Source organism: Saccoglossus kowalevskii, chromosome 4 (assembly GCF_978046115.1).
Source record: "Saccoglossus kowalevskii chromosome 4, keSacKowa6.1, whole genome shotgun sequence".
Taxonomy (NCBI): Eukaryota; Metazoa; Hemichordata; class Enteropneusta; family Harrimaniidae; genus Saccoglossus; species Saccoglossus kowalevskii.
Window position 1 is genome coordinate 28,281,108 of NC_140644.1, and position 18,640 is coordinate 28,299,747.

At 35.3% G+C, this 18,640-nt stretch overlaps 3 protein-coding genes across 8 annotated transcripts in view; 1 reads left to right on the plus strand and 2 right to left on the minus strand.

Annotated features, from left to right (window-relative positions):
- The window catches only part of LOC100373879 (protein KIBRA-like), a 63,797-nt gene extending 61,749 nt beyond the window's left edge, over positions 1-2,048 (minus strand). The window contains exon 1 of the mRNA XM_006821343.3: positions 1,809-2,048. Within this exon, the coding sequence (XP_006821406.1) occupies positions 1,809-1,936 (128 nt within the window). The 5' untranslated portion in view covers positions 1,937-2,048. The remainder of the gene's footprint in view (positions 1-1,808) is intronic.
- Positions 2,049-2,410: 362 nt separating this feature from the next.
- Positions 2,411-10,447, plus strand: LOC100374034 (deoxycytidylate deaminase-like). Its single transcript, XM_085498052.1, has 5 exons — positions 2,411-2,575; positions 4,718-4,817; positions 4,988-5,123; positions 5,679-5,892; positions 10,052-10,447. The coding sequence occupies exons 1-5, from the start codon at positions 2,469-2,471 to the stop codon at positions 10,140-10,142; spliced, it is 648 nt and encodes a 215-aa protein (XP_085354178.1). The 5' UTR covers positions 2,411-2,468; the 3' UTR covers positions 10,143-10,447.
- Positions 10,448-11,091: 644 nt separating this feature from the next.
- LOC102807114 (uncharacterized) overlaps positions 11,092-18,640 on the minus strand; it is a 101,388-nt gene continuing 93,839 nt past the window's right edge. For all 6 annotated transcript variants that reach the window (XM_006821344.3, XM_078012575.2, XM_078012578.2 and 3 more), the window contains 5 exons: positions 16,798-17,181; positions 15,442-16,395; positions 14,867-14,996; positions 14,414-14,686; positions 11,092-13,964 (listed from right to left, as the gene is read on the minus strand). In XM_006821344.3, the coding sequence (XP_006821407.2) occupies positions 13,686-13,964; positions 14,414-14,686; positions 14,867-14,996; positions 15,442-16,395; positions 16,798-17,181 (2,020 nt within the window). In that variant the 3' untranslated portion in view covers positions 11,092-13,685. The remainder of the gene's footprint in view (positions 13,965-14,413; positions 14,687-14,866; positions 14,997-15,441; positions 16,396-16,797; positions 17,182-18,640) is intronic.

Here is an 18,640-nt window from a genome sequence, read left to right on the forward strand (position 1 = left end):
ATAGCAATTTCCACTTAAGGGTTGTGGTAAAATTATTAGTATCAGGTGAAAACTAAAATTCTGATACATGCAGCCTGATAATAATATTGCCCCCCTCTCCCTCACTAAAACTGGTATACAGATCAATTTCCATTTTTGACTGTATGCCCCCCCCATTCTGAGTTTTCAATGACCTTAAACTGACCTACGCAGTAACAGCAACTACTTCGTATTATGACCATCATACAACAATGGAGACAAGCATTGAGGTCAATATTTAGGAGGAGGGAGATTTACTACCAAACAGGCTATTAAAAAAGAAAGGGAACCCCTCAGCACCACATGGCCTGCAACAATAATGCAATGTCCTAGTCAGGACAGAAGACAGGACTGATGCAGACAGAGGGAGTATGTGCATATTACAAATGGTGTTTTAGAGGGGTACGCTGGCTTGTGTCAGCAAGTGTACACAGTCCAAGATTACCCTGACCTACTGCTACTGACAAAATCAACAATAGTTGACTTAGGGCGTGTGCTGCGCTACATCCCAGGCTTCCTCTTTCACAGCAAGTACCACTTTTGTACTTAACGATGACGCATTATGAACACAAAACAAATTTCTTCAAACTACGATCTGGGATTATCCCGATACATTTCCAACCATGGTCATGTTTATACATATAATGACTGGCTGATATCACATTTGTGCAATATAGGGACTGATCGATTTTTTAAAAATTACTATACTATCTCATTGTTTATTTTTTGTCCTGTTGTTGTTGTTTGTAAATAAATATCAATAAAGACTTTTATTTTATTACTTTATAATAATATAATCCTTAAGATATCCTTTACTCTTTTATAGCCTGTAATAGAATAACTTTGAATTTCAAATACATCATTCACATTTATTTGTGGAATGTATTGGGGATAAAAACTTTTGGTTCAAACATTCCATGAACCACAAATGGTGTCATTGACAAAGGCAATCTAAAAATAATTTATCTAGTACTGAGATCTGTGGCACCACAGTAGTATGTTAATTAAATAAATATAGGTCGCACCATGTACTGGATAATGCGCAGCTTCATCGGAATAATACTTCAATCCAAAGATTCCACAGTTGCCAATTAGTTTAGCAAGGACGCATTTTTCCCGTGAGTTCCTTTACTACAATTACAAGGCCTTACAAATACCATAAAAACAGTGAATCGGTGATGACGAGTGCTGTTCTATTGTTCCACGAACAAGGACATCCTTTTTTTATCCGGAATTGTGTGTGGTTTTACACCCAACATGTCTTAAATATCTAAGGCAAGTAGCAAGTGGGCGGGTGTAGCGGTGTTTGGTGAGTAATCAACGTCCAAATCGCGCAGTTAGAGTGCGGAGATTCGTGGCGGTGGTGTGTTTCATATCAGCGAATATCAGAAAATCTCTTATCCCAAATCCACTTGAAACATCGTAGTATGATCTACCATGGCAATGAGCTTTATAAATATACGTTGACTCCGATAACAATTCGTGGCACACGCACGCACGGGACGGGACGATGACGATGTCAACACCGGGTGTAAACACAAATCATATAAATGCTGAGACTGTAGTACACTTGTCGCATACACTCCAGCACGCTGCCTTCCAATTTACGCTGTTTACACCCAGTTAACGTCGTAGTTCAAACAAATCACGACATCAATATAAACAGATTTATAATAATCGGGAACCCAGTAACCATTGGATCTAGCTACAAATCGTATCGTAGCAATTTCAGCAAAGAAATCGGCGCAAATATGTATGTTATGTTGGGAGAGAGAAAACATAGGGCTTACCTGTCTCGTGGGTCAATCCACGAAGTTTGCTTGGTGTTGTGATCGATATAGTATATTTTTCCGTCATAATCCCTCGCTTCCTCCCAACCTGCGGGCAGTAGGAGCTCTCCATTATGATTTCTGGGCATATTTCTCTCTCGATTCCACCCATGAAATCGCGTTTGAATTTAGTGTATTCCACAATGAACGTTCGCCATATTTGATCCAACCAACCTCTGTGCCAACACAGACATTTGCATTATAACGCTATTTGCATACATAATGACCCGGCACGACCGTAATGACTTCACTGGATAAATATTCAAATCGCGCGTGCTGTGACCAATCAGAATGTGTCTACTTACTTATTCTGCCATTTAGGGGAACTCCGGAATTTGGCACAGTCCACTGTACATTAAGGGGTCGTTCTGCAATGATATAGTTATTTTGATGAAATTCTAATCATTAGAAGGTAGAAACATATTTGAAATTACATAATAGAATACACCATATTTCTATACAATTATTGTAATGCACGGACATTGATCGAAATTCCGCCCCTTCAGAGTAGTACATATTAAAATGTCTGGATTATTTTGGCATATTGACCTGAGAATCACAAATCTGAACAGCGCCAACTTCTTGACTGTCAGTGACGTCATTAGCGCGGCAAAATCTAAGATGGCGACAAAACAAAAATCTTCCACCTACCACAAAAGCTCGAAAAGAGTAAGGACAGAAGTAAGGGACGCAACACCACGAGTCAGAGAGTCAAATGGAGAAATAACGTAAGACGTAGTTTAAGTGTCATATTTTATGTAATTTCATAACCGACTTAACTCGAAAACTACAACACGCACAAACAACGGGTAAACTTCAACTTGTACGTATTTACTATAATTAGACATAGTCTTTACCTTGCCGTTTATTCGGTGTTATTTGCTTACTAAACTTCAACTTGCACGTTTTCTCTTGACGGTTTGCGGGGTTGACCTGGGAGATTTACACCATGCCATAAATAATTCATTGCTTTATACTACTAACCACAGAAAGTAATTAATTTATTTTATTTTACTAACATTTTATTTTTTTATCTCTTATGTATTGTATGTATTTATGTTCCTTACCATACAAAAACCCTCTGAAGGTTTTTTAGTAGTGTAATAAAGTTATTATTATTATTATTATTATTTATAAATATATGATAAGGCCAATATGATATTATCTTGTCCCAAAACGACAATTGTTACTATTACTGCATTGGAGGAACATGTGTTTGAATGAGTGACGTGTACGTGTTCACAGTGTTCTGAGTGGGCGTGACCAATTTCTAATTATATTTGAGCTAAAGGTCCATGCGTAGTATCATATCTCTGTCGTCTTTTGTTATTATTCCTCGTGACATACAATATCAACAATTTCCAAAAACATTTAATTAATTTTCTTCACTATTTATTAGGATTCATATTAGTCACAAATAATATTGTTTTGAAAAATGTCAAAAGTTTCATGATAACTCGTTAAAACGTATGAAAAAAAATGCTACTGTAACATTCAGATGACAACTTTCAAGCTTTGATAGGTTAGATGTATGCGTATAATAACATGGCCCTGCGTACATGGACTGTCTTGAGGGCTTAGTATCATAATACAGACAGACAACCCCACAGCCATGCACAGTGAGCATAACAATGCACTCTATCACTTTGGAGGTGGATATCAAAAATGAACTTTCACTGGCTTCACATCTATTTTACCATTTAAATGACTATTACGTGTTGTCTCAAGGCTGTATTCTTGTACCAATGACATTCTACTCAACTGATAAAAAATTTTGGGTAATCTCATGTTTAAACAGTCTTCCAAACTGGCAGATTTACATTCTCAAAGGAGGCGCTTTGAATAAAGTTATTTAGTTTTTTCTTGTAATGACACGCAAGATGGTATCAAATAATACAATTAGATCAGTAAATACTATTGGAATAATCAAACCAGATATTTCAGAGTGATTGTCTTGAATGCATCCAAAAAACAATCGTGTTCCAATATATGGTCACTATTTGTGACGCTCGAATACAAAACTACCATGACTACATATGGCTGTGTGTGGGGACATTGTTCTTTAGTTTGCCCCAAACGACACGGCATTATATGTAGGGCTAATAATAACATTGACACATGTGTGCAAATAGTCATGGTAAGCAGACATTTTCATTATTAGCAGAAATGTAATATTTAGTTGAAATGTTTTAAAATTGAATAGATTGTAATTGTGAAAAAAAGTATACTGATGGGCAATAAGGCAAATTGCTGTGCAGTCATATCACAATTTCATCAGGTTGATCATTCCTTGTCTCAGCACTAATTTTCATTCTGACAATTTTCATTCAAACAACCCATCTTCTGGCATATATTAGCCTAGTTTAATCAATGCAAATCTTTGTCTCTTGAAAAGATGCAGTGTATGTTTTCAGCTATGTTGATAAACGACAGTGTTTGAGGCTACTGGAATAGTCAAGTACATACGTGAATTATGTATTGCAATAATGTTATTTCCAGTTTGCAGATCATAAAAAAAATTGTTATTGATGATTTACAGTCAGAATTATCATTTATCAGTGAATTATGCCACAAATCCTACATTCAGAAATACTGTGTGATTGGCTATTGTTTAAAATTACTGCACTGAAAAATGTGTATGAAAATCACGCACACATCGCTTCCTGGATGAGACACTGGATATTTCTAAAATAATAGGCGGGTCTTCTGAACTCACCGCTTCAAGTTTTTCATTCAAATACACACCTCTGAAATGATTTAAATTAATAGTTTATGCAATAATGATTCGGTTGTAGTTGTTACCATGGAAATGTGTTATATATATATATATTCAGTAATTCCACTTATTGGCTTTTGTTTTTAATTTTAAGTGAAAACAATTTGAAACGTGTCGATTATCTGTCATGGGAAGACTATTTCATGGCTGTTGCGTTCCTCTCTGCTCAGAGAAGCAAAGATCCAAGTTCACAGGTACAACAATTCTTCTATCTGCCACATAAATATAGTCTAGTTCATAAACACAATATTTCCATTTTTTGGTAAGTTTTCAGGTAAATTGGGTTAGAGTAAGAGGAATCCAGGAAATAGTATTTATTCTGATGTTACGTAGGAACATGTGTAATATGTGTTTACTTTTCTAGGTTGGAGCATGCATTGTTAACGAGGAAAAGAAAATAGTGGGTATTGGCTATAATGGTATGCCCATAGGTTGCAGTGATGATGTATTACCATGGAGACGGAAAGCAGATGATGAGTTGGACACAAAATATCCATATGGTATAGTCAAGAGAAAATAAATGCATTCATGGCAGTTTGAATAATAGAAATTAAATTGCAATCATGTAATAATTGAGAAATGTCCTGTATTAAGAAACATATTTCTCTATCATTCCATGGACAGATAGAAGTACCATTTATTTCGGCTATTCCTGGAGGCTTTCAGCAGTCAATGTGTTAAAGATAAATTTGGTTTTAAGAAATGTTTAAATGTTGCCTATAGATGGCGCTATTCATGAGTTATTCTCTCAATGAGAGACAAGAGTTTCCCGATTATTTCTTGGCACATACAGAATTTGATTTTGTTCATAGTCATCAAGAGTATTATAATTTCTAAAGCAGATCTTACCAACAGATCAAGTTCAACCTAGATTTTGAAAGGTGTCTAAATTAGAGTGTTTGTACACTGATGTTAACTTGGCTTTCACAAAATAACCTGCATAATTGATTTTGTCAAAAATTAATAAAGAAATTACAGAAAAATATGAAGTATATGATTTTCTTAGGATAGTGACAACTTTTTGAATGACATAATTCATTTCATCCTGATTGCAGTCTGCCATGCAGAGTTGAATGCCATCTTAAATAAGAACTCTTCTGATGTCAAAGGCTGTACTATGTACGTTGCGTTGTTCCCTTGCAATGAGTGTGCCAAGTTAGTGATCCAATCAAAGATCAAAGAAGTGGTTTACGTGTCCAATAAATACCATGATACGGCTGGTGTGACAGCTTCCAGGAAAATGCTGGATTTAGCAGGTGTTAAATACAGGTATGAAGTGCATAGTGGTATGTCAAACTGTTTGTACAGTGTCATTAAACCTTAACAAATTTATTTATTTATTTATTGACAGTATTTGTTGCTTGAATCTAAAATAATTGATTCATGAGATCTTTTTAAACTAAGAGTATTTATTTATTATTACCAGGTAAATTACTTCATTTGTATTAAATTTTACCTATGAGGTGAGAATTTTAGTAATTTGTGTCCAGTGGGCCACTTTTAGACTCCATTCAGATGAAGTCTGACAACAAGGCCATTTTGTTTCAAAGAATGCAATTCTGGATCTGTATATCTGACATGCCTGGATCGATTAAGTTGAAACTTCACACTAGGGAAGTCTTGTATTTGGACGTAATATTCTTTAAAAAACCAGATGTCCAGCTGTCGGACATGACACGACAAGACACAAACGACACATGCTTATTAGCATAAAACTTGTTCATTTGAACTTCATGAACATAATATAGAAGAGCCCTGAATCAAGTACATTTTTGTACATTGTGTGCTTATATACCCTTGTGAACTTGGGAAACTTAGATTCAAATCTACAATACTATGATTGGTCAATACAAATATTGTGGTGTTGCCTCTCACGTTCGCACATAGCACAGTGTTCAAGGTCTTATCCCATTTTTTTACATTCAAGCTCAGTGGTATAAACAATATGTATAGCAGTATAATAAAACGATACAATATCAGTAATAAACAACAAACCTTTCCATATACATTTCTGACACGTGCATACATTATATCAGATATTGTACATGCATTTGTTTCATGATCTGATTCAGGATGGCCGATTGGCAACTATTTTAAGACCAAAATCACAAATCGCCATTTCAGGACCCGATCTCAGTCATGCATGGACAGATTGTGTTCATACATTCAACATAATGGAATCATTGAATAGTTCGGATTGGGTTCAAAATGGCCGACTGGTGGCTATTTTGTTTCAAAGAATGCAGTTTCTGATCAAGTTCAAACTTCACACGTATATCAGACATCACAACGGACAAATTTGCATGCATTTGTGTCCCCATCAAATCCAGAATTGCTAACTGGTCATCTTTTTTTAATTAATACAGTTCCACAGAGCCATATCCCATACTTGCCAGGACCAATCAAGTTTAAACTTAAAACATACATCACATATCTCAGAATTACTGAGACTATTAGGGACGACGTCAAAAGATCGATGTCGGATAAAAAAAACTTAATTCTTTTAGTTTTTTCCCCAAACCCCCCACCCCCCCACTGAAACTTAATTGATAAATATTGATCATGGCGTCAGACTACATTCACCATTAAATACAAATTGATAATCTGACAATAGTATGGCATAGCAGTTGGCTCTAATAATGAAAGAGAATATACGCATGCGCAAACTAATGTCTGGGTTCTGAGCATGCTTCTAGGTCCATGCCCTGAAATTGACCTCATTTGACCACATATTTACACTCGGACCAAACCATTTTCTCGTTTTGGATGTGTTTTTTTTTCATTTTCTGTTATTTTTGTCATGATTGGATAGAAAAAAAACGAACTACAAATACTCCAAGGTTTTTTTGAGTTCATTAAAAAATAAAATCGTTTTTGTAGAATGAAAACTTTTCGAGGTCAAACCCCCACCCCCACCCCACCCCCAAACTAAAGCAAATAAGTTTTTTATCGATCTTTTGACGTCGTCCCTTAGTGTCAGGTTTATTTAACAAATTGTCTGCTGTCATTGATCTTTTCCATTTATTAGGGCTGTCAATGGACGTATTCAGTACTAGTAGCTGATGTGTTTAAGAAAAATCAACATATTTGTTATTCCGATGTTTTAATAATCAGTGTCAGTGTAATCACTTGTTTGACATTTTTGAGACATTTTTAACAGGGGAATATATCATGTTGTATTTATGAAAATAAACATAATAACTGAAAATGAATTCCCAGCTGTCTAGGACCTGTTTGTATATTACAACCCCAACAATTAAAATCAAAGACAGCTTAGAAAGAACTCCCATGCGCTGATGGTATTGGCGACATGAAGTACAAATTTACTACAGTAAGCAAATGTGCTAATACAGCAAATGTGCTAATACAGCAAATGTGCTAATACAGCAAATGTGCTAATACAGCAAATGTGCTAATACAGCAAATGTGCTAATACAGCAAATGTGCTAATACAGCAAATGTGCTAATACAGCAAATGTGCTAATACAGCAAATGTGCTAATACAGCAAATGTGCTAATACAGCAAATGTGCTAATACAGCAAATGTGCTAATACAGCAAATACACCATTTAAAATAGCATCATCTGCTAGCAATGATCAAGGTGGTTCTAAGAAACTGTTTAACAATTATAAATATATTTAATGAATTAATGACTATATATGATGACTTGATATTTTGGTCTGATATCTTGTCAGACAAAATTATAGCACCAGTTGCATGTCCCTATCAGCAACAGTATTATAGTTATGAATATTATTGTACATAGTCATATGACCATTAGTCATGTCACATTGATCTCAACCAAAAACTAATCAGGTTTGCGCATAATCCCAAAGCATCTATGTACCACGTTTCATTGAAATCTGTTAGAATGGTTCGTGAGAAACAAATGAAATCCTTAAAATTAGCTAATTAATATGCAGATTAGAGCACTATTATGCACAGGATTTTTCAACCAAATCTAATCAGGTCTGCACAATATCTCAGGGCATCTATGTAAGATGTTTCATTGAAATGTAATAATTAGTACTTTAAATATCAGCAGAAAAGCCAAAAATTTAATAATTATGCAAATTAGGTAATTAATAGGCATATTAACTAGTAACATATCGGGTCCGTGCATTGTATTATGACATCTATGTACACACACACACACTGACACACACAAACTAACTGCAAAGACTCCCATTCTGTGCTTCGCACACGGGAGTCAAAAAGTGCACAGATCATGTCTCTAAACTACTCAAGGCTAATAAATTATGATTTGACATTCTTTTTAATTCTATAAAATTTTGGATACTTGGTTCTATGTGTAAACTAGCTCTGCTTTTCAAGTTTTTATATTGTCATCTGTGGCATTTAATTGTAGTTCAAGACCTAAAGCAGCTGTGCAAGAATTAACACTGCTTTGTCAAAGTAATCATTCAACTGTTCATCTATGTGGCTGGTAGTGACTTGAATGTATGACTATTATCTGTCAAAGTAAAAATACATTGGGCTGGCAGGATAAGGGTTAAACCTGGTCTGGTCATATCAATGTAAAAGTATATAGGGCTGGCAGGATATGGGTTAAACCTTATCTGGTCAAGTCAATGTAAAAGTACATAGGGCTGGTAGGGTATGGGTTTAACCTTATCTGGTCAAGTCAATGTAAAAGTACATAGGGCTGGTAGGGTATGGGTTAAACCTTATCTGGTCAAGTCAATGTAAAAGTACATGGGGCTGGCAGGATAAGGGTTAAACCTTATCTGGTCAAGTCAATGTAAAAGTACATGGGGCTGGCAGGATAAGGGTTAAACCTTATCTGGTCAAGTCAATGTAAAAGTACATGGGGCTGGCAGGATAAGGGTTAAACCTTATCTAGTCAAGTCAATGTAAAAGTACATAGGGCTGGTAGGGTATGGGTTAAACCTTATCTAGTCAAGTCAATGTAAAAGTACAAGGGACTGGCAGGATAAGGGTTAAACCTTATCTAGTCAAGTCAATGTAAAAGTACATAGGGCTGGCAGGATAAGGGTTAAACCTTATCTAGTCAAGTCAATGTAAAAGTACATGGGACTGGCAGGATAAGGGTTAAACCTTATCTAGTCAAGTCAATGTAAAAGTACATGGGGCTGGCAGGATAAGGGTTAAACCTTATCTGGTCAAGTCAATGTAAAAGTACATGGGGCTGGCAGGATAAGGGTTAAACCTTATCTGGTCATGTCAATGTAAAAGTACATAGGGCTGGCAGGATAAGGGTTAAACTTTATCTGGTCAAGTCAATGTAAAAGTACATAGGGCTGGCAGGATAAGGGTTAAACCTTATCTGGTCAAGTCAATATAAAAGTACATAGGGCTGGTAGGGTATGGGTTTAACCTTATCTGGTCAAATAAGGGTACCGGTAATCAGTTTAACATTAACACTTTTGTTTCATTTATTCACAGGCAGTTCTTCCCACAGCACAGAAGAATTGTTATTGACTTTGACTCTATTGATCCAACAACCAATCCACTCAGGTCCATAGCATCGCCATAAGCTGTTTTCAGAAAACTCTTTTGATATTTAAGAATGCCTGCTTATATAACAACATGGAACCAACAAAAATGAACTTAATGAAAACATCTATGTATGCTTTACTGTGAAATAAATCCTTCAAGTTTTTAATGATTTTATGTAAAAAAAAAGATCTGTTTGTACTAGTTTACTACTTTGACTAAAGACTCTTAAAAGTTTTAGATATGCTGTACTACTTTCTGCTTTTTAATTGTATTCAAATAATTACATTGTAAACTATGTTTTGCTTTGCGAAAGAAAAACACGCATTAAAAGTATTTAATTAAGTTTGTGCTGTATGTACGTCCTCTATGTCAAGATCTTGTGTTCTTTTGTTTAAAATAGCTGAAGAAAGCGCCCTCTACAGTTTGTGCAAACTTCCTTGCATTCCAGCAAATCAAGTTTTGGTACATCAAGTGTCAATTCTTCCAGTCTTAGCTGAAACAGACAACTTGTGAATAGTCGTTCTTAGTGATTTGAATTGCACACAGGTGTGCCTTTATCGCTTGTGTATGAAGTTAGTCATGCCAAGAGTTGAATAAAGCGCCCTCAATTGCCAGCCATGACAGTTCTTTCAGCATCTGGTCAATGCAAATTTGTCAAAGATATTGCAGACAATTGCTAGCAAGATGAGATTGAAAACTCCAAAAATTTATAAGATGGGGTATGTGATAAAGATTGTGTGAATTTAAGTCGCAAGTGAAACCTAATTCAAAATTACTGAACAGTTTTTGCAGTGTTCTTGGTTATTTGCAAAGTGTAACATGTGCAGTCCATGTTTTTGAATGTGGGGAGATTCATTTCAGTTTACGCAATCAAACCTCCCACTGAGTTCTGTGATATTAGAAGTAAATCACCTGTTGAAAACCTCCATGGTCAGTCTTAATGAATGGAAACAGCATCAGTTGGTAACAATTAAATGCACTACAGGTTATTTGTAATAGAGCCACACATTTTATTCCAACAGTGAATGATGTACAAGATATCTACATAGACAGGTAGCTGCAAAAACTAGTGTTTTCTCCACCTTTGTATTGGAATAGATAGCTGCTTTCTTACTTAGTATGCAACTCAACACAACCTTCATTTTGAAGAAGGTAATTGGTTTTATTTTCTTCTAAAAATGACAAAACAAAAGCCACCGCCCCTTGCAAAGTTATGAATGCCCTTCAAGGGTGGCAACTTTCAAGTCTTGTTTTTTTTATATTTCTAATCTAGACGAAAATGTAACACTTCGCTATTTCAATGAATGATGCTGTTAAGAGAATGAAACTTCTGTTTAAAATTGGATAAATGTACTGTGTAAAAACTTGTCTAAAAGTCATGATACAACTTGTGACAAGCAAAAACTTCAGCATGGGAGAACTTTGATGTATTTTTTTTAACTTTGGACAAATAAAACATTTAGCCCAAAATTAAAAATATCCAAATCAAAACAAGACATGTACTTCAGTTGAAATTAAATAAAGAGATTGTAATATTTTAAAGAAAATAGAAAAATTCCCAAATATACAAATACTAGGTACATGAAAAAAAACACCATGAAAGCTTTTCTGAGAAAGTTCCCACAGAATGGAGTGGAAGTAAATACTACTAGGCAGCGTATGAAGTTCCCTGTATAAAACAAATCCCAGAGAATGAACGAAAACTGAAATATGGAATGAGAAGGGGAAAAAAAAAGATGTACATGTTTTCATATATTTAAATATATTAATTTAGAATTTGAAGAAAAATCTTGAAATTCGTTGTTTTCACAGGCATGCAGATAATTGTATCAAATTTTTTTTCTTAAAAAAAAAAGTAAATCGTCAAACTAATAATATGTGTCTAAGTTTCACACTTGCGGGTTAACAGTGGTTACTATGACAACAATGAGATGCTTGTTTTTTTTGTTAAAATATCGCAAGCAAAGCTAGCAGATATGGCAGGTGAAATTGTCCCTAAAATGAAGTTCTGTTTTCATCAATTGCAATTTTAGCAAAAATTGTACATTTAAGATATTAAAAATGAACTTATTTTCACCAGTTGGTGCAGACTATACTAATTTTTGACTTGGGTTAAAAGGGCACTTTGATAGATCATGTCCACTATATAATTTGATTATTAAATGAAAGTTGTTCCTTGCAGTGCAGTGTGAAAAGCTCAGCAGTCAAAAAAAAAAAAAAAACACATTATGCAGAATTTCATTATCTTTACAAACAAATTGACAGCAGGTTTATAATAGAAATCAACCCCAAGGAACATAATGGTACCTGCCAAGAAAAGGGCTTTATCACCAGTACCAATGGGTTGTGTTGGGTGTAGGATGAGGAAAGAGAGGGCTAAGTTAGAATTTACAGAGGCCTTGTTTGCATTTTAATTGTCTCCGTAAAATTTGATGTATGAATATAAAATCATCTATATATATATTTACAACAGTTGCACCAAGCATTAGACATTGATATTGCCAATGAATGGACATAGAAAAAAAAATATATTTAATAATGGACTAGTAATTTCTGAAAAATGAGCAATATCTATATGTGTGTCAATCTTAATCAACAGTGGACATGCCTATTTTATGTATTGGGAGAACAAGTACAGGAGCAGGGTTTTATCTTGATAGCATCGTGACTATATAGAGTCAAGAAGCACCAATAATTAATGGTTTGTAATATTTCATAAATCAAGGCAATATAAAATGTTATTACTTTAGAAAATATTTTAAGGCACGCAATATAGACCCCATACAATTATTATTATTATATATATATATATACACACAGTGGCCAGGCTCCCCCTATCACTCCTAGATTTGAGTGGAATCTTCCATCAGCTGATTGGCTTGGATGAATATTTAATCTGGTTTATAAACCATGGCAAGGAAGAGATATGCAGCCATGCAAGCGAGAAAACAGAAAGCCCAGCATGCAACAGGTACTGGCACTGCAACCGTTTGGCTGAAAAGGCATAATATTTTCACAATGTAAATACGCACAACTTGGCACATCAAAACTCCCACAATAACCTGCTTTTGCAACCCTTATCAACAATATGGTGTGACCCCCAAAATCGGGTCTGACCATTTCACATAAAACTATTTCATAAGACTTTCAAAGCTTCCTGTACTCTTTAAAAACAATGAAATAAAATAAAACAGTCATGCTTTCAAATATCGATTAAAAAAAAAGAATTTCTAAAAATAATTCATTTTCATTATCATTTCACATGAACTATGACCTCATAAGGCAAATTGAAATGTTAGTTCAGCACGCAATAATTAAAATATATTTGTTTAAATGTAAGGCAGCACCACATCGTTCACGGCAACAGCAATGCATATTAACTGATAGTCCACATAGCCAGCTTGCAATGCATTTTGGGAATTATCGATGCTCGGTTTAAAAAAAATATCCTATGAGCACCAATCAGGCATTCGCTTATTATTCAAAGTCAATGTTCCTGTGAAGTTCCTGCTCAAGAAGTAACACAGTTCCTGATTGGAGCATAGACAGCAGATTAAGCCAATCAAATTGCTTGTCAGTTTTAAAGAGGCTTCATTAGTTTATCACATTGCTGCATACTCTCTTTCAAAGCTTGCAACTGCTCTTCCCCGAGTCTGATCTTGTCATCAATCTGTCGCGAGGTCATTGTCAGATCAGTCTTCATGCTCACAAAATGCAGAAAATCGGCGAAGTCCTCTTTATTTAGATAACCAATCAGGGTATTTGATACCTGGTTTTGACGCTTGTCAATACCTTCTTTTAATTTTGTAGCCTCTTCATGTTGTGTCCGCAATTTGTCTATCTTCTCTTGCAACTGAATCTGTTGGAGAGAATTAGATTAGAGTTATTCATTTCACAAATAAGAAAATGGAATGTTTAATAAATGGAAGAATTTTCCCCTGGCCAATTACAACTTTCATGAAGTGAAACTAATATTCAGAATCAGCACACCACAAAATACAGAAAACAGTACAGACTGCTGAACATTTTCACAACTTGATAATATAGTGTCCAGGGGGTATGGCATTTTATACAGCTATGGTAATCCTAGTCACCAGTGAAATTTTCATTGCTACCAAATTTCACTAAACTCACAACATATATTTTTTTGGGAAAATTTAAAGCGGTTTCATATAGTACAGTAGATGTACTCTCATCATACCAGGGACTATCGATTTTTCTAGAAGTTTATAAAAAGATGGAAATTACATTTATTTTATTTCTCTAATGCAAGTTTTGACAACTCAAACCATATTGTATATTTCTCACCTTTTGTTCAGGTATACAGTCCTCATCTAAACTGTTGTAGACATTTTCTGCTCGAGCAAGTCGCCCAGATAATGATAACAATAAATTGATAATACTGTCAAGTTCATTCACAAACAATTCAAACTTTCCGAATTCGGCCGGTGTGCAGACAGACTTGGCTTGTTCCGTTACAATCTCACCCAGTTCTTTATTAGCATGAATCTCCTCATTGATTTCTTCTTTTTCTGCCCGTAAACCATCAAGTTTCTTCTTAATGCTGTCAAGTAGCTCCTCCTGTGAATGTTGAACGTATATATTTGAGTAAATGTTGCTATTGGTTTGGAGATAAACACCATAGTGCTTGTTCCAATTCCATGAATGCAATGCTTTCGACACAGATCAACACAGTAAACAATATACAATGAATGATAATAATTATCGTTGTCATAGCTACAAGATAATTATTATAGCTACCTTTTTTTTGTTGAGTTCTTCACTGTCAGCAGGTACCTCACCATTGTCTTCACTTAGTAAGGCTTGGTTCAACAACTGAGCTTTCGGGGCGGATAACTTGAGATATGAAAGGAGTAAACTCAGGTCCTCCCTGCACAATCAATAAATCAAAATATGTTACTATTTATGTTTTTACAACTTGGTGGCATTTCCAAGGACATTATTGCACATGGATACTTTGGGCTGTCAACTTACAATCCCCATATATTATATTTTAAAAGACGACATTGTAATTAATTCATGAAGATTGGACAAACAAACGAGAAAATAAAATAGTGACAGATTTGAAATGACGTTGTAATAATTTCGTTGTGCAGGCAAATAAAGTAACTACCTTAGGATTTACTCCAAAGTAACGTAGCTGAGTTAAATGTGTTTATCGTCCACACATGTCTCCATTTAATGTTTTATGCACGATGCAACCTTCTATGATAACACGAGTTCTATATTTACGAAGGTCTTGTAATCGTGACAAACACAGCTTTATACTACCGTAAAGATGATAATGATGATGATTATAGAATAAATTTAGTTACCTTGGTGATGGTTTTATTTCTTGTGGCTTCTCCCCATTCATTCTGCTGACGCTTCGTTTCCTTTTTGATTGTGATCCGTTGTTACCTTTGGGAAACAGTCCCGCCATGTAATCCGACGTTGTCTTCTGTGTTGGACGCAATATATGCTGTAAATCTTTATCATTTGACTTGCTAATAATATCAGTCGCAAGTTCCTCAGTTTTCAGTTCCTCGGGAGATTTCTCCTTCGGTTTTTCAACTTCCTTCAATTCAACTTGTTTGGTTTCAGGCTTTACAGATTCTAAATGTTTTATTTGTGGTTTTTCTGATTGCGGTGATGCCGATGGCTTCTCTACGGCAGGTGACAAAACTATTGCTGCATCAACTCGATCGGCTGCCTCCTCAGTGATGCTCTCTGCAGGACTGTTCATAGGAGGCGTTTTCTGCATGAACGGGGGTGGAGTATGAGACTGCTGACCACCTTTCTCTTGGCTCTCGTACTTCCGTTTGATTTCTGAGACAGACGAGCTATATCTACTTACAATACTTCTTCCAGGCTTTGGGGCAGGCTTCATTTCAGTTGGTTTTTTACCCAATGGACTAGTTGGCGGATATTTAGGACTGGTTGACTTTTCCAGAGATAGCTTTGTACTAAGTATGTTTGGTGATTTAATACCGACTGGACTTCTATCGACTTTGGAGGGTGGTGATGTAACTTTACTTTCGTGAGATTTGGGAGACACAGACTTTAAAATTATTTTCTCTATGCCTGGTGATGTTCTTCTTCCTGGTGATACTGTATTTTCTGGTGACATTTGTTTGTCTGGTGAACGTTTTCCAGTATTTGATGGTGGAGGCGATGTACCAGTTGGTAAACTTGATGTACTTCGCGGGGATGACATGTATCTTCCAAAAGGTCCACGGGATCCGTGTTTTTGGTTGATGTAAGCACCATAACTATTTACTTCTGATGGCCTAAAAAAAGAAATTAAAAAAAACAACAACACTAAATTTAATCTAGGATCACATTTTCATCTCATTTTTTCACATACTGTAAATGACTTTAATTTCGCAACAAATTTTCCATATATCCAATAGCTCCAAAAAAACAGGTCAATTTTTTCTACAAGTCATACATGAATGTTCGAAAATTTCACTCAAATTAAAATTGGCTGCTATTAAGCTATGGCATAAAATAAAAATAAACAAAAGTTTTGGAAATCAGCTGATATTCATAAAATTAGCGATTATGAATATTTCATTGTGGTGGATCATGCTTGATATTATACAGTTCATGTCAAATACATTGTTTGTTTACATGAAATGGTGCAACAACCACACACCTATAAACGAAATAGAAAAGTTATCATTACTTACAGGACAACACTCTGCGGATGTTTCATCATCTCTTTCTCTACTTTATCCAAGATATTATCTTCACTAGTACTGCTTACTAATGTTGTCGGCGCCGGCTCAGCTGTACTCAAACGCTTAATGGCAGAATCGTCCAAAGCCCCGTTCATTAATAATTCCAGAGGTGGCGGTGGTGGAAATTCAATGTTCACAATTTCTAACTCGTCCTCACTTGGAGATGATGGCGGTGTAGGAAGAATGAAACTGTCGCTTGTCAGGTAGCGATTATCAAAGTTATTCTTCTCTTTAGTTTTCTTTCTATGTTTGGATGATTTTCCTGGTAAATTCCACAAATGTTTAGGTGATATTTCCGGCTGCGGCCTCTCAGAGTCTCTCACTGAATCCCAACTGTAAAATGAAACAAAAACTATGTTTATAGTTTGGTTCACAGACAATTAATGTTTTTTTTAGGAGTTTCATTGTGGTAACAAACATCAATCATAAGTTTTGACAGGAAAACCCATAAGACTTCAAAATAGCAGTTTTCCAATGATTTACGATCACATGCTTTTAAATATGTCCATCTGTATTTTGACCTTGTGACCTTTGACACCAAGATGTGCATAAATAAAATGGGAGAGAATGAGTACATTGTTTACTGCCTCACAACCATAAAGTTGGCACTAAAAATCCTGTTTACCAAGATGTCTCTTATTAACCACACACCCCTCTCCAAAAAATAGAATGGCCCATCTCATTTTGGTGGTGGGCTTCTAATAGTGGTTCATAGATTCAACTATTTGGAGGGAAGGGGGTGGCCAGTTAACACCTGTCACTGTCATTCAAGTAGAATCAGCTCACTATGCAATGAAAAATAACTCCACATCAACAAGGCATGTTTTTTTTTCTTCTGCCAAACTGTATAATGCTAATCACTGATACATTGCACAGCTTTCAAATATGCAGCTAAATTGAAAATCATCTGAAAAATATTGTAATACAAATCTTTGCGTGCAGATATGTGGATTCAAATGCTGTATTTTGTATATAGAAGCAAAGGAGATAACTTTGATATGGTGATATAATACAGCTACAAAAACCAAGTCAATTTAGTGAATAGAAGAGCCAGAAATTCTGGGCTACTTCCAATGATGTTAATGATAGCACCATATTCAGAGATTTTAAAATTCCTATATTACTTAAATGCAAATGGAATGCTAAAAAAAACATACGACTTCAGAATTTAAACATCCTGAGTATTTTGCAATTCAGTGAATAGTCTACTGACCACTGCTACTTGCATGGATTGGTACTACGCAATGAACAGTTGTTCCATATGAAGGCCAGATTTCAACAAATGATGATGTATTTTCAAAAGTAATAATTTCACATATCTTAGCTAAGATGCGAGCAATACAAATATGAGTGTTTGTGCGTCTCTCTGTAAAGAGAGCATTTAACCCTAATATTGGGGAAATAATCTCCTGTGCCCAGACAGAACCTCTAATAAGCTACTGGTACAACGTAAGCCTACTACATAACTAATTCTTACTGATGTTGTATAATATCAATTTCATGGAAATGTAGAACCATCCAAAAATGAGGTAAAAAGTAGCTGCAAATAGAAAACAATTATTTTGCAAAGTAAAATAAGTTGAAGATGTAGAACCACAGATCATCTAAAAGGTTTACAGCTGAACGTTACACTTTTGAACTGCAATGTGACTAAGAATAACATGTATCATATTAGTAGTGCATGGTAGTCTAAATGTATTGGATAAAAAAAACACACATTGCTTCTAGGATCAAAGATGCAGATAAAGTACATTTCCAGGGAAACCAAAGATAACAGAGAGGAAGTGATGCA

Coding starts and splice junctions, on each gene's coding strand:
- LOC100374034 (XM_085498052.1), top strand. CDS start 2,469: ATGGCGACAAAACAAAAATCTTCCACCTACCACAAAAGCTCGAAAAGA. Junction 2,576..4,717: donor GAGTCAAATGGAGAAATAAC/GTAAGACGTAGT, acceptor TTTAATTTTAAG/TGAAAACAATTTGAAACGTG. Junction 5,893..10,051: donor TTAGCAGGTGTTAAATACAG/GTATGAAGTGCA, acceptor ATTTATTCACAG/GCAGTTCTTCCCACAGCACA.